At 43.4% G+C, this 13,871-nt stretch overlaps 2 protein-coding genes across 2 annotated transcripts; one reads left to right on the top strand and one right to left on the bottom strand.

The window, feature by feature from the left end:
- Nucleotides 1–8,807: 8,807 nt before the first annotated feature.
- On the top strand, nucleotides 8,808–10,052 carry LOC112794693 (protein MAIN-LIKE 1-like). The gene is made up of 3 exons (XM_025836674.1): nucleotides 8,808–9,511; nucleotides 9,656–9,716; nucleotides 9,810–10,052. Exons 1-3 carry the CDS (start codon nucleotides 8,808–8,810, stop codon nucleotides 10,050–10,052), a joined length of 1,008 nt encoding a protein of 335 aa, XP_025692459.1.
- A 1,425-nt stretch (nucleotides 10,053–11,477) lies between these two features.
- Nucleotides 11,478–12,248, bottom strand: LOC114927554 (uncharacterized). Its single transcript, XM_029297574.1, has one exon. The coding sequence runs from the start codon at nucleotides 12,246–12,248 to the stop codon at nucleotides 11,478–11,480; it is 771 nt and encodes a 256-aa protein (XP_029153407.1).
- Nucleotides 12,249–13,871: the final 1,623 nt, after the last annotated feature.

Raw genomic sequence — 13,871 nt, 5'->3', positions numbered from 1 at the left:
GATAGAACTTCCGAACAATCTTCTCCTAGTCAAGGCTTTTTAATTTAATTACATAAAATCTGTTGTTAATTTTTATTGCTTTAATTTATAATCATTTATGTGCTCATTGCCCAAACTCCAAATTTCCCAGAAAACTCATAACCAATAACAAGAACACTTTCCTGCAATTCCTTGAGAGACGACCTGAGGTTTGAATACTTCGGTTATTATTTTTAAGGTTTGTTACTTGTGACAACTAATTTTTTGTATGAAAGGATTCTTGTTGATTTAGAAGCTATACTTGCAACGAGAGTTTGTGAAATTCTAGACCACACAAGAGTCTGTTCATCAAACACCCTCAAAGCAATGGGCAGGTGGAAGCAGCAAACAAAGTCATCTTAAAGGGGCTAAAGAAACGACTTGAAGACAAGAAGGGTTCATGGGCAGACGAGCTGGCCTCAGTCTTATGGTCCTACAGAACCTCCCCCCAATCATCTACCGGCGAGATATCCTTCCGACTCACACACAGGGTCGACGCAGTCATCCCAGTCGAGATAGGGGAACCGAGCCCAAGATTACTCCTTGGGGTAGGAAACGAGGCAGTCGAGAAAGACTTGATTGACGAAACAAGACAAATGGCACACTTGACAGAAACAGCAATCAAACAAAGGATAACCCTAAGATACAACGGTAAAGTGCTGAAGAGAAGCCTCGGGGAAGGCGATCTGGTCTTACGACGTAACGACATAGGACCACCAACCCCAGGAGAAGGCAAGTTGGCTGTAAATTGGGAAGCACCTTACAGGGTAAAAGAAGTCATCGGCAAAGGCGCTTACAAGCTAGAAGAATTGGATGGAAGCGAGGTGCCGAGGACATGAAACATGGCAAACCTAAAAAGGTTCTACTCGTATGGGGAAGCGACCTGACGGCCTGACAACACGGCCACATCCAATTTAGTTCCTTTAATTCTATTCCTTTATTTATGTATCAAATTGCCCCTTTTGTTTTAAAGTTTCACACATGCATATATATAATAAACTTTGTTCTTTGCAAGATTTACGACAAAATGACATAATGGCACAAATGACGAACGGTCGACCTAATGGAAACTCAGGACTGATCACCCTGAGAACCAAAGGGACCTAAAAGCTTAAAATAATCAGCAAGTAACAAAAAGTGGTAAATACAATAAAAGCGGTAGACCAAAAAGGCCACGACGGCCTAAATAAACGAAAGCAATAAAATAAGCAAAGCCACAACGGCCCGAGCAAGCGAACAATCACTAATGAAAACAACTTGATTGAAATGAAAGCTAAAGTGTTCATTACAGACGAAGGCACCTAAACAGGCCCAAAAACTAAAGGCAAAAATTACAAAGTAAAAGGCAGGAAAAACAAAAGACAAAGAGAGACGTCCACTTCAGGGCTTTAGGATATCATTAATCTTTACACCCTCAATAGTCTTGAGAGCTCCAACTTGGGAAAGATCGAGATCGGGAGCCAGCACAGCCACTTGGAGCTTGATCCCTTCTTCGATCAGCTTCACGGCCTCCTGGGCCCCCTTTGCAAGTTCCTTATTCTTCTTCTTCAAGGCAACCATCTCCTGACGAGTGGCCTCTGCCAAGCTTTCCACCAACTTCAGCTTTTCCTTCAACTCCTCAACCTTCTTTTTAGCTGCAGCAGTCTCACCACGAGAAGCGTTTAAGTCCTTCATCAAGGCGACGTCCAACTCCACCAACCTATTGGCCTCTTCGGCATATTTCTTAGCCTTCTTCTCCAGCTCAGATAACTTTGTCTTTAAAAACTCCTCCCGAGACCTTGAGTCTGTCAGGTCTTTTTAGGAGTTCCGAAGCTTCACTTCCATAGCATGATAATTTCCCAAGACAGGCTCCACCTTCTTGGCAATAGTTGTTGCTCGAAGAAGGCTGTGATAGATCCACCTCTCCTGCCTAGAAAGATCGGCATCACGGAAAAACTCGTCGATGCCAGGGAGTAACTGGGATTCAATAAAACCCCCAGCATCGAAGTTTTTCTCCATAACCGAAAGCGTCTTCCTGGAATCACGTTTCTTTTTCTTAGGGTTACTGACGACCTTCAAGTCATCACCAAACCCCAGATCCTCCTCATCAAAGGAAACTTCTGCCTCCACACTCGGGTTCCCCGAGATGTTCTCAGGAGGGACCTCAACCCTCTCCGGCTGACCTTGGTCGGCCTCATCAACCCGACTGCTACCTTCCCCGACATCCCCCTGGTCCTGACTCGCCGAAGAAGTCGTCGAGGAATCGTCACCACCTTCGTCATCCCCTTGGATGAGGCTCATCAAGTCAGCCAGGGTTTTCTTCCCACCAACCACGGAAACTACGAGCAAAAAGACAAAGGTATAAGTAAAAGAAGAGCAAAGTGCTAAAAATACAAAAAATGAAAGACTCACCAACATACGATCGACCGGCCTCCCGGTCTCCCATAACCATACGAGGGTTAATATTTCTCTCACCAAAAATTACCAACAAGATGTCAGCGATGTTACGATCTTCCGAACTCAACCAATCGTAAGAAATTTTTATCAAATAATCGGATCCCGCCCCGAAACTCCAGAAAGTCGGGATCCACCTCTCCCCCTTGGCAGTAAGCCAGAAGGGTTGATGACCTTCAATAGGCCTAACCTTGAAAAAAGTAGACTTGAAGCCATGGTAGGAATCCTCAAAAAGGCCAAAAATCCTACGACCTTGTTGGGCCCTAAAGGACATATATCCCTTTTTCGCCTTCCCCTGGCGAGAAGGGTTCGTGAAAAGAGAGAGGTAGAGGAAAATATTTATAGAAGTCGAAAGCTCCAGATATTTACAAACCATCTCGAAGCATCAGATGACAGCCCAGCTGTTTGGGTGCAATTGTGATGGAGAAACATCACAACGATTCAACAAACCCATAACGAAAGGGGAGAAGGGCAAACGAACTCCTAAAATCGTGAACATGGGTTCATAAACCCACAACCAGTCGGCAACTCGTGGAGCTGCCAAGTTCTTCTGACAGACACGCTCCTGAGCTGTAGTAACATAAGCTTGGTAAAATGCCTCCTCGGGACCACCCCCACATAAGAGCCCTGCCTGGCACAAATCCTGAAGGCCCTCCTTAGTGACATTGGAAGGGGTGTCCCTCACGTTGGAAGAAACCCAAGCATAATGATCAACGAAGTTGGCTAGCGGTCGCTGAGCCTGATTTGGAAAAATGAGGCGCTCAGCCATACCTACAGCGGGGGCACCACTCAGTCAGAACGGGGGGTCGGGAACCCTTAAAGCAATAAAAACAAAACAAAAAACTCCTTAAATCACCCCCTACGCTAACCCAACACCATCCCAGAACCTAAAACAAAACCCCATGAAAACCCAGCGGCACCCCCTCTAAAAGAAAAAGCAATAAAAACAAGCAGGAAACCCAGGCATGCATAAAATGCACAAAGAAGAACAACACAAACCAGAAAAAGGAAGAAAAAAAGGAAAACGTAACAACGTACCAGGGAAACGCAGAGTCTGGGAAAGATGAAGGAGAAATCCAAAAGAGCAAAGCAGTAGCGAGAGCAGGAATGAAAATGGAAGTAGTAGCAGTTCGAGAAAATTGGGGAATAAGAAAAGGAAAGTGAAGAAATGAGGAGTTTGCAAAAAATAAAAAGGAACGAAGAATGTAACCGTTGAAGAAGCGCCAAAAGACAAGGGCAAATCTGTCATTTCTTGCAAATTTTAAATCATGAAAAGATTGGGCATTTAAAGCCCCGTGCAGAAGCCAAGGAGGCGGCGTCAAAGACGAGGTAACCACGTGTGAGAAACACGAAACGCCATCAACTAACTCCCGAGAAGAGGAACACATCCCGCCTCGGCGAGTAAGACAAACGTGCCTAGCCACGAGTTCCAAACCACAAGGCCAGCGCGTTGGGGCACTGTTACGGACCATCACAAGTCCAGCCCATCTAGCCGACGGGTCGGGACACCATCCCTGACCCAGGCCCCAAACTATTCCCCACAAGGGAAATCCAACGGGTCGGTTACTGGTACCCGACTCGGGTGACGTTCGACTTTCGCCATCGACACAACCCAGCGCACCATGTCTAGCAAACCGATCGGGTCGGCCTCCTCAGGGCAATGCCCAAAGCACCGACCCGATGTTCGAAACGACTTGATTCTTCCACGTGCACAGGGGCAGCTCACAAGCACCCCAGCCAACAGGCTAGGTCATCTTTGGGCCCGCTCAGCACAGTATATAAGAGGAGAGGTCAACATTCCTCCCAAGGTATACATCATCTTACCTAATTGGGTTTGTTGCCAACTCGTACGGATACTGACTTGATCGTCGGAGTGTCCTTGCAGGGGGCCACCCGCCGTCACACCTCTTCCGGCGTCTCCAACTCACACCTTGGTCTTTCCTCCACGTCGGCTCAGGGTCTCACCCACTCACCTTCTCATCACCACCCGACCTGTCGAGTACCCGAGATCGTCAGGTACCAAATAGTCTCTAAATTTGTCATTAAATAGAAATTAGCAACTAATTTAACAACCAACAAAATAAAAAGTTAGGCTTAAGAGAACTTTTGGAAAAACTTGATTGCTAAATCAATTGTTAATGTTACGATCAGCAACCGATTAACAACTAACATAAAACTAGACTTAAAATTTTCATCAATAAATCGGTCGCTACCTAGCATTAGTGACTAATTTGAGACCAAGAAAAAAAATAAGGTTATGAAATAGCAGTCGCTATTTTTGCTATTAGTAGGGGTGGCAATTAACATATTAAAGCGAGCTACCCGCCTCGTTCCATCTCCTACCATGTCTAAGTCTACTCCAAAATAGCTTGTCCTACTAAATAGTCTTGACCAGTAGTATTTTTAGATTGTCTCGCATAAGAACAGACTGACAAATTGATAGACCAATCCACCTATTCTTTTTTTAAAAAAATACAAAACATAGAAGTTCAGCAATTTTTTTTAAATTCAAAACTAACAAAAGGAAAAAGAATTCAACAAAAACTAAATCAGTAGTAGATAATAAATCAACAAAAAATTAATAACAAATCACTAAATCAACAATAAATTCAACAAAACAGATAAGAAATCAAAACCAATATTTTAAAGAAAAGTTTTTACAGCAAATCTCTAAATCAGATCATTTGAATAATTTCTTATAGTGAATCTAACAGTAAATTAGATAATTTTTGCAATAAATCAATCACTATTTCAACAATTTGTTCTTGTAGTGAAACTAATTTTCTTTCCTAAAATGATATTCATTACATGCTCTCTAGCCACTAAATTATATCTTTTACTTATTTTGTCATATAAATATTCTCCACATACAGTTGTTTATACAAATAAGTCCACACAAATCTCTTTAATCTAATTCACTTCACGCGACATTATCTAACAAACTTTTCAATCAAGTGAGAATATATAACTGTCTTTTTTGAACGGATTTCATTTTATTTTTCGAATTTTCTCAACGTTTTCGATCTACGTTCTCTTCCATCACTACATTCACTGTGTTTTTCTTCTTTCGTTCTCTGCATTCTCTTTCTTCGCTTTTGAATTTTCTTCGTTCTTTACTTTTTTGAAATCAAGCTCTGAAAATTAATTTTGAACAGTTATCTCGTTGTTGAAGATAATGAATGATTCAAGTTCAGATTGTCAATTAAACTAAAGCGAAGTGAATTATTGTTTTGAATCCAATCAAATGGTTGAGGTATGCTTCGATTCTAGTTAATATTTTCGATTGTAGTTTATGATTCTGTAGGTGAATAATGCTATTTTTATTTGTGAAAATTACTGTTCATCATTGATGGTTTGAATTGAATGTAATGTAGAAGTTCCGATGAATCTGTTCTATTCTTGTTTCGGTGTATATCGTAATTCTTTTGGTGTATTGTGAAAATTTTTTGGTGTATTTATAAGTTCAGACTTTTCAATTGAACGAGAATGAATTATATTATTGTTTGAATCGAATCAAGTAGTAAGGTGTGGTTTTAATCTAGTTAATCTAGTTAATGTAGTTTGAATCTTTTCTTTTTTGTTTTACCTTCTCCAGTTTCTTCTTGTTTTACTCTCTTAATAAGAATAAAAACAAAAAAATCAAACAAAGAAGAAGAAGAAACACAAAATGCTACAAAATTACTTGGAAGAAGATAAACTTACATTCATTCAACTAAAAGAAAAAAAGAAATAAGAAAAAAAGAAGAAGAAAAAAATGATAGCTGCTTCATCCTCCTCATCTTCTGCTGCTGCTTCTTCCTCTTCAACTGATAAGTTCTGCATAATTCAAAACTCTTCTTCTTCCTCCTCCTCATCATCTTCTGCTACTACTTCTTCATTTTCTTTTTCATCATCATCATCTCATTTTTTTCTTATTCATCTTTTTCTTTCTATTTTACTTTTTCAAGTTTCTTCTTGTTTTACTCTCTTAACAAGAATATAAACAAAAAAAAATCAAACAAAGAAGAAGAAGAAACACATAATGTTGCCAAATTACTTAGAAGAGGACTACATTCATTCAACTAAAAGAAAGAAATAAATAAAGAAAAAAAGAAGAAAAATATAGTAAAAAAATATTTTTGTGTATTTGTAGTAAATTTCGGTGTAAAATTAAGATATTTATGTATATTGTTAAGAATTTTTGGTGTATTTGTACTGATAAGAAAAAGAACAACATCAATAAAAAGAACGACGAAGAGGATGAAATATGCGAAGAAAAATAAGAAAGAACGCGAAAAAAATTAAAGGCGGAGAAACGCAAAGAAAAAAGAGAAGAAGAAGGAGGAGGGGGAAGAGGAACGCGAGATACAAACATTGAAGGAGGAACACGTGATTTGATGCGCGTGTTATGTAAGTGAATTTTTTTAAGTTAGGGTTACCTTGTATGAATTTGTTTGTTAAAAAGACTTGTATGTATTACAAGACTATTTGTTATATATATATATATATATATATATGCTTACATAATTTTACTATTTTAATTTAATGTAGGAAGAATGAACAAAAGTACACCTGAAATTTCACACGGTGGACACGATTACACTTCAATCATTTAATGAATCACGCGTGCACACCATTTATACACTCCGACGGACACAGTATTTTTCATGTTTATTTTGTTTAGGAAGAAGGGACAAAAATATACCTAAAAGTTCAGACGCTGGACACAATTACACTTCAATTATTTAATGCCGCCACACGCCGATGATCGGAAGGGTAAATGTGTCTGACAGAGTATATAAATGGTGTGCATACGTGACTCATTAAATGATTAAAATGTAATCGTATCCGAACTTTCTGGTGTACTTTTCTCCCTTATTCCTTTAATCAATTATATCAATATATAAAATATTCCAATAACAAGCACATCAATGCCTATTGGAATGATAGTGTCACATAATTAAAATTGTCTAAGAAAATAAATACCTTAAAAATCAGGGTAAAAAACCCAAATGAGCCAAGCACAGGTCAATATAACCCAAATCAGCCAAATCAAACTTCCATACCTGAATCCACCAGGACCAATTTTAATATAATTCGAATCAATAAGATTCAAATTAATATAACATGTAATTCGAATTGAATCAATTCGAACTACTCTCAGAAACAAGTATAAGCTAATTCGAATAAATTCAAATCGAATTAAGCATGCAATCCAGCCTAGTAATTCGAAACAAATAATTTCGAATTATAAAAGTGTAATTCGAGTGATATTAATTCGAATTAGATGGAGAAGAACACAAGAGAGAGGTTCGAATCTAGTTGATTCGAATTAGGTGAAATTCGTTTTGCATAGTAATTCGAATCAAGTTTATTCGAATTACAAGGGATTCGAATATATAAGGAGTTCGAACCAAGTTCATTCGAATCACTTTGTCATTCTCCAACCCCACCAAATCCCAGAGAAAATGACCAACATTCGGGCCGAGTAAGACCAGAGCAGCATTTTTAGTTGATGGGGGACGATCCAGGGAGGCTTTATCGTTTGGATGGAGTTGCTCATATCGTCGGTGTGATCAACGACGAGGTTAGTGGTTTATGATGTTGCTCTGTTGATTGTGTTTTTTGTTAATGGTTGATGAAAGCGGTTTATGATAATGGTATTTGTTAATGGTTTTTTATAATGGTTTATGTTACTGTTAGTGGTTTAGGATAGTGGTTTAGGATAGTGGTGTAGGCTAGTGGTTTTTGTTAATGGTTTTTTATAGCGGTTTATTTTAGTGTTAGCGGTTTAAGCAAGTGGTTTAGGCCAGTGGTTTTTGTTAGGGGATTTTGAAATGGTTTTTTGTAAGCGGTTTTTGTGAATGGTTTTGGATAGTGGTTTTAGTGATGGTTAGCGGTTAAGGGTTTAGGTTTAGGATGGTGGTTTAGGCTAGTGGACCATGTTAATGGTTTTTTATAGCGGTTTATTTTAGTGTTAGCGGTTTTAGCAAGTAATTTTAGTGAATGGGTTTGGATAGTGGTTTTAGTCAATGGTTTTGGATAGTGGTTTTAGTGAAATTGTTTTTTGTAAGCAGTTTTTGAGAATGGTTTTGGATAGTGGTTTTAGTCATGGGTTTAGGTTTACGGTAGTTGTTTATGTTAGAGGTTTTAAGTGATTGTTGTTTTTGATAATGGTTTTTGGACGTGGTTTGAGTTAGCGGTTTGTGTATAAAATGTTGGTCGCTTGTTTCATATATGTTATGTTGAACGATTTATTTACTGCATCCTTATGAAATATATTGTAAATGTTACTGGTTTGTGCATCTGTTCTAATTATGCGGTTTATTTACTGGCCTGCCTCATCGTTGCATATCCAGCGTTAGGCGGCAGCAGGGATGCGTCTTGATAAGAGGTACGTTCCGTACTTACAGATGGCCGGATTGTACCATCTTGCGAGACTGAACGACAGATGGTTCCGACTAGACGAGCCCCTAGTCAGCGCATTCGTCGAGAGGTGGCGGCCTGAGACGCACACCTTCCACATGCCGTTCGGGGAGTGCACCATCACGCTTCAGGACGTTGCATACCAGCTGGGGTTGCCAGTGGACGGACATTACGTCAGTGGTTGCCTGACGGACTTCCACCTGTACATTGAGGGTGGGAGGCCAGCTTGGCAGTGGTTCCATGAGTTGCTCGGTGTTTTACCTCCCGAGAACCAGGTTCAGAAATTCGCAGTCAACTGCACCTGGTTCCAGGAGACATTTGGAGAGTGTCCCGACGGGGCTGATGAGGAGACAGTTAGGCGCTTTGTCCGTGCTTATATCATGATGTTATTGGACACGCAGCTGTTTGCCGACAAGTCCGGCAATCGTATACACATCAGATGGCTATCCTATGTTGCTCGGCTTGAGGAGATGGGTGGCTACAGTTGGGGGTCGGCGGCACTAGCATGGTTGTACCGGTGCATGTGCCGAGTCGCCAACAGACATGTCGTGAAGTTAGCTGGGCCTTTACAGTTACTGCAATCTTGGATCTTCTGGAGGTTTCCTTCATTTAGGCCTACTGGGTATGATGAGATTAGCTGGCCCCTTTCCTCGAGGTACCGTTATTGTTTTCTGCTATGTATTATTATTGTATTTATTTTTGATTATGGAAGCAATTTCATGCATTGTAGAGTGAGTGATGAATGAAGTAGAATGTTTAACCTCTTTTGCAAATGGTCTGGTTACAATCCTGGGATTAGCAACAAGGGACCTCGGGTACAGATGGCTCGCCTGAAAATCGACTTATTACAGCCTCAGGATGTAAGTACGCTGAAACCTTACTTAGCTCCAGTCGTTGTTTCAGTTTATATTGTCTAACAGAAGTGTTAAATTGTTATTGATTGCTTTTTTCAGTTCATATGGATGCCGTATAGCGCACTGGATGTCATCCAGGTTGTCCATCCGGAGGTCTTGGAGCCGCGTCATACGATGTTATGGCGGTGTGTGACGTCGTTGATTTATTTTGTGGTGGTCGAGTGGCATCAGGTTGATAGAGTTTTACCGCAGTTTGGTGGCGTTCAGCCCCCTCCCCCCCCCCCCCCCGCGTCCCGCCCTGAACATCGACTTCTTGATGTCGAAGGACGGGAGAGGAGGTGACCGTTGGTTCCCGGCGCACTTAGCTGACTGGCATGTTCACTGGCAGGAGCGTGCGGACCATATTTTACAGTTCGACATCGTGTCCGACCCCGGTCCTTCTCGTGATTTCTTGACATGGTGGCATTAGCACGGAAAGAGGTTCCTGTCGCCGGAGATGTTATTGGGGGATCCGAGAGGTATTCCTATTCCGGATGAGGTGACGCAGAGGGGTGCAGGCCGAGTTCCAGATATGGCCCGAGTCGAAGATGTTCCTGACAGACGTCGTACTGAGAGGAGAGTACGAGTCGGGACACGTCGTAGCCAGCGTGAGTGGAATTGGGTTGATCACGCTATGGATGACGTCGAAGATGCAGTTAGAGGTGGCGGGAGACGACGTGGTCGTGGAGGCAGGAGGAGGGGTGCTGCTGCTAGAGAGGGTTCCCATCAGGCTGGGGGGGATGTACCTGGAGGAGGTGCTGCAGTGGGGGTTGATAGGCCCCATCAGGGGGGGCATGATGGTGAGTGGTACGGATCTGGCATGGGAGATCCGACGAGTCACACTGAGGCTGCGCTTGGGGGTGGACCACTTGGAGATTATTTCGTCGGTGTTCCCGGTGACGATCAGACCCTTCAGGAGAGTACTCCATGGGTGAGTCCAGGCTCCATGTTTCCAGACTTCCTTGCTAGTGATGGCATTGTCGCCAAGTTTGGTGGACCGCATTTCCTTGAGGATATCCAGACCATTATGCAGGAGGATGAGGCTGCACAAGGACGGGTTCACACGACAGCGACACAGGCACCTCTAGATGTAGATTTGAACGAGCCTGCCATGGTACCTCATGCGCATACTTTTGCCATGGGTGGGACGCCAGCATCGGCCTATACTCTGGGGTCACATTCAGTTGCCGGCCCGTCATCATCCAGACCCGTGCATGTTCCGCCCAGGACCCCGACAGACGCAGTTCCGGATGACAGCAACGACTCGATTGAGGATGAGGAGCCACTTATACGTAGGGGTTACAGGACACGGGTGCCACGCCGATGTGGCACGGGGTCGCACCTATTTAGATGATTTATGGATTGTGGTGTATGTCGTGTTATTATGTTTATGTTATGTACCTTCTTTGTTGGTTATCAGTGTTATGTAATGTACTTTGATGTTATGTCATGTACTTTGATGTTATGTTATGTTATGTACTTTGATGTTATGTTATGTACTTTGGTGTTATGTTACATATTATCAGTCATCCCACCAGATAGTGTAGTTTGTTATAGTCACTAAATTACAAAATTAGAAAGACATTCAACATACATATGTGGTACGAATTACAAGTTTCAACACTTATAGAATACAACTTAATTCAACGTAGAACAATCGTCTCTAATTGAAATAAAATACATCTGCTGATATAGTAAGAAATAAAAACAGACAAACCATATCTCCTATTAATTCCCAGCATTCCCGCTGGGTCCTGCGGCTTGTGGACAACTACGATGGGTGTGTCCTGGCTGCCTGCAGAGGCCACATCTCTTTGGCCGGTTCGGATCTGCATCATCCATGTTGGTGCGAATGCGTGTGGACCTTGGACGACCCTCCCTCGCACGCCTCATGTTCGGATCCGGTATAACGGTAGGCCTGGCATATGGTGGCCAGAAACCCTCCGGAATGGGAGGTGTAAATCCCATCTGATAGACACCAAAAACGAAACTAAGGCGATAGACCTGGTGGACGTAAGGCTGCCATGTAAGACGTGAATATGCACAGTAGGCCAGGGCGTGAGGACACGGGAAATGAAGTGCTTGGAAGTATCCACAATCACAAGTCTTGGACCCTAATGAGACCCTGTACGTACCAAGTGAGAATGAACCTGTCGGAGTCGTCTCAGCCACAGTGTACTCCGAGTTATCCCTGTCATAAACAGTCACCATGAAGCACCTGGCTGTCTTCAGGTTGGCCTCGATACACTTTACTAGGTATTGACTGAATTGTTGTCCAGTACCCATCTGAGCCTCGGCCTCCCTACCCTTATGGACGAATAGCTCAGCCAGCCTTCCGTATGTGGCCTTAACCAGCGAGCAAACAGGGAGGTTCCTTACCCCCTTCAGGATTGAATTGACACACTCTGATATATTGGTCGTCATGTGCCCGAATCTCCGGCCCTCATCACAGTACTGTGTCCACAATGAGTAATCAATTCGGTTCGCCCAGTCACACATTGCCGGATTCTCAGAGCGCAGGATGTTGAATCAGTAGTCAAACTCCACCTCGGTCTTCACATATGCAGCGTTGACAAGAAGCCTCCGGGCATCTTTACCCTTGAAGATGAGGGCGAAATTCGCTGCAACGTGTCGAATGCAGAATGCCCGGTATGCAGACGGAGGTAGCCATCCCCCATCAGGTGCTTCAAGTGCTGCCTTGATGCCGTTATGCCTATCTGAAATAACTAACAGACTTGGTTGAGGTGTCACGTGCTGACGGAGGTGGGAGAGAAAGAAGGACCATGACTCAGCATTCTCACCCTCAACTAGTGCGAATGCCACAGGAAGTATGTTGGAATTCCCATCCTGTGCAATCGCCACGAGCAACGTTCCCCCATACTTGCCATATAGATGGGTACCGTCAATACTCACCAACGGCTTGCAATGACGAAATGCTTCGATACAAGGGGGAAAGTCCAGAACATCCTATGAAAATAAGCCTGAGACTCATCCACCTGTCCACCAACTCGAACCGGGCAGGTCTTGAGGACTGCTACAGTGCCAGGCATAGTCAACTGAACTCCTAAGACCCACCAAGGGAGCTCGTTGTACGACTCATCCCAGTCTCCGTAGATGATTGCTACTGCCTTCTGCTTGGCCATCCACACCCTCCGGTATGTAGGCCTGAAGCCAAAGTGTGCCGCCGTTGCATTTAGAAGCACCTTGATGTTGACGGATGCGTCAGCCCTAACCATTGGCATGATGAATGTCGCTATCACGTGGTAGTCCAAGCTCCTATGGTCGCTGGAGATGGAGGTGGCGAGACAGGTATGTGGCCCGTTGTACCGCTTCACTTCCCAGATGCCCTTGCGCTGTCGGAGGCTCAGCCTAATCAACCATGTGCACCCATTCCCAAACTCAGAACACTTTTTCACGTACCGGCGATAGTCAGACTCAACCACCTTGTACTGTACCCCTCGGCGGATGCTATACGTCTTGACACTCAACAGCGCCTCATCTTTATCCTGGAATTGTTGACCAACCTGGAACTCTGTTATACCGGCAGACCCGTCGGTATCTCTAGCGCCAAATCCAGCTAGCTGCCCAAGATGTCCGTCCTGCCTCATGGCATCCAGATCCAAAGATGAAAAATGGGGTGGGTACTGATTTGTGCCAGAACTAGAACCACCAGTAGGCCTTATCGGATCACTCGCTCCAACATCATCGCCACTTTCATCAGCGATAATATCTGGCTCGACTTCATCATCATCTGGATCATCACACGATCCCTCGCCAACACCAGCTGGAGGAGGACACTGTACTTCAGTCGGATGATGTTCATCATATCCAACCTCGTCTCCAACATTGCCGGCGAGATCAACAGCAAACGATGGGGAGGCGGCATGCTGGACCGCTGCCTCATACACTGGAACGGAGGAAGAAGCAACCGCAGGTCTCGAGCTCGAACCGGCCGCCGTTGCTATAGTGTTGGCGTTCCGGTTCGACCCACCAGAGCTAGATACCACGTTGACGAACTTAGCCAACAGCTCCGGTGTCCTCACCTCCGGAAACTGCCTACGAGAAAGAAACATGACCTGCAAGTCCTCATCACTCCCGATCGTGAAACAATCATACTTCACC

The sequence above is a fragment of the Arachis hypogaea genome, chromosome 4 (assembly GCF_003086295.3).
Source record: "Arachis hypogaea cultivar Tifrunner chromosome 4, arahy.Tifrunner.gnm2.J5K5, whole genome shotgun sequence".
NCBI lineage: Eukaryota > Viridiplantae > Streptophyta > Magnoliopsida > Fabales > Fabaceae > Arachis > Arachis hypogaea.
The sequence above is the reverse complement of the archived record's forward strand: the minus strand, read 5'-3'. Positions and strand labels throughout refer to the sequence as shown.

Excerpts from the sequence above, each read along its gene's own strand:
- LOC112794693 (XM_025836674.1), top strand. The coding sequence starts at position 8,808 with ATGCGTCTTGATAAGAGGTACGTTCCGTACTTACAGATGGCCGGATTG. Across the intron at positions 9,512-9,655 it reads AGCTGGCCCCTTTCCTCGAG|CAACAAGGGACCTCGGGTAC; the intron begins GTACCGTTATTG and ends TCCTGGGATTAG. Across the intron at positions 9,717-9,809 it reads ACTTATTACAGCCTCAGGAT|TTCATATGGATGCCGTATAG; the intron begins GTAAGTACGCTG and ends TGCTTTTTTCAG.
- LOC114927554 (XM_029297574.1), bottom strand. The coding sequence starts at position 12,248 with ATGTGTGACTGGGCGAACCGAATTGATTACTCATTGTGGACACAGTAC.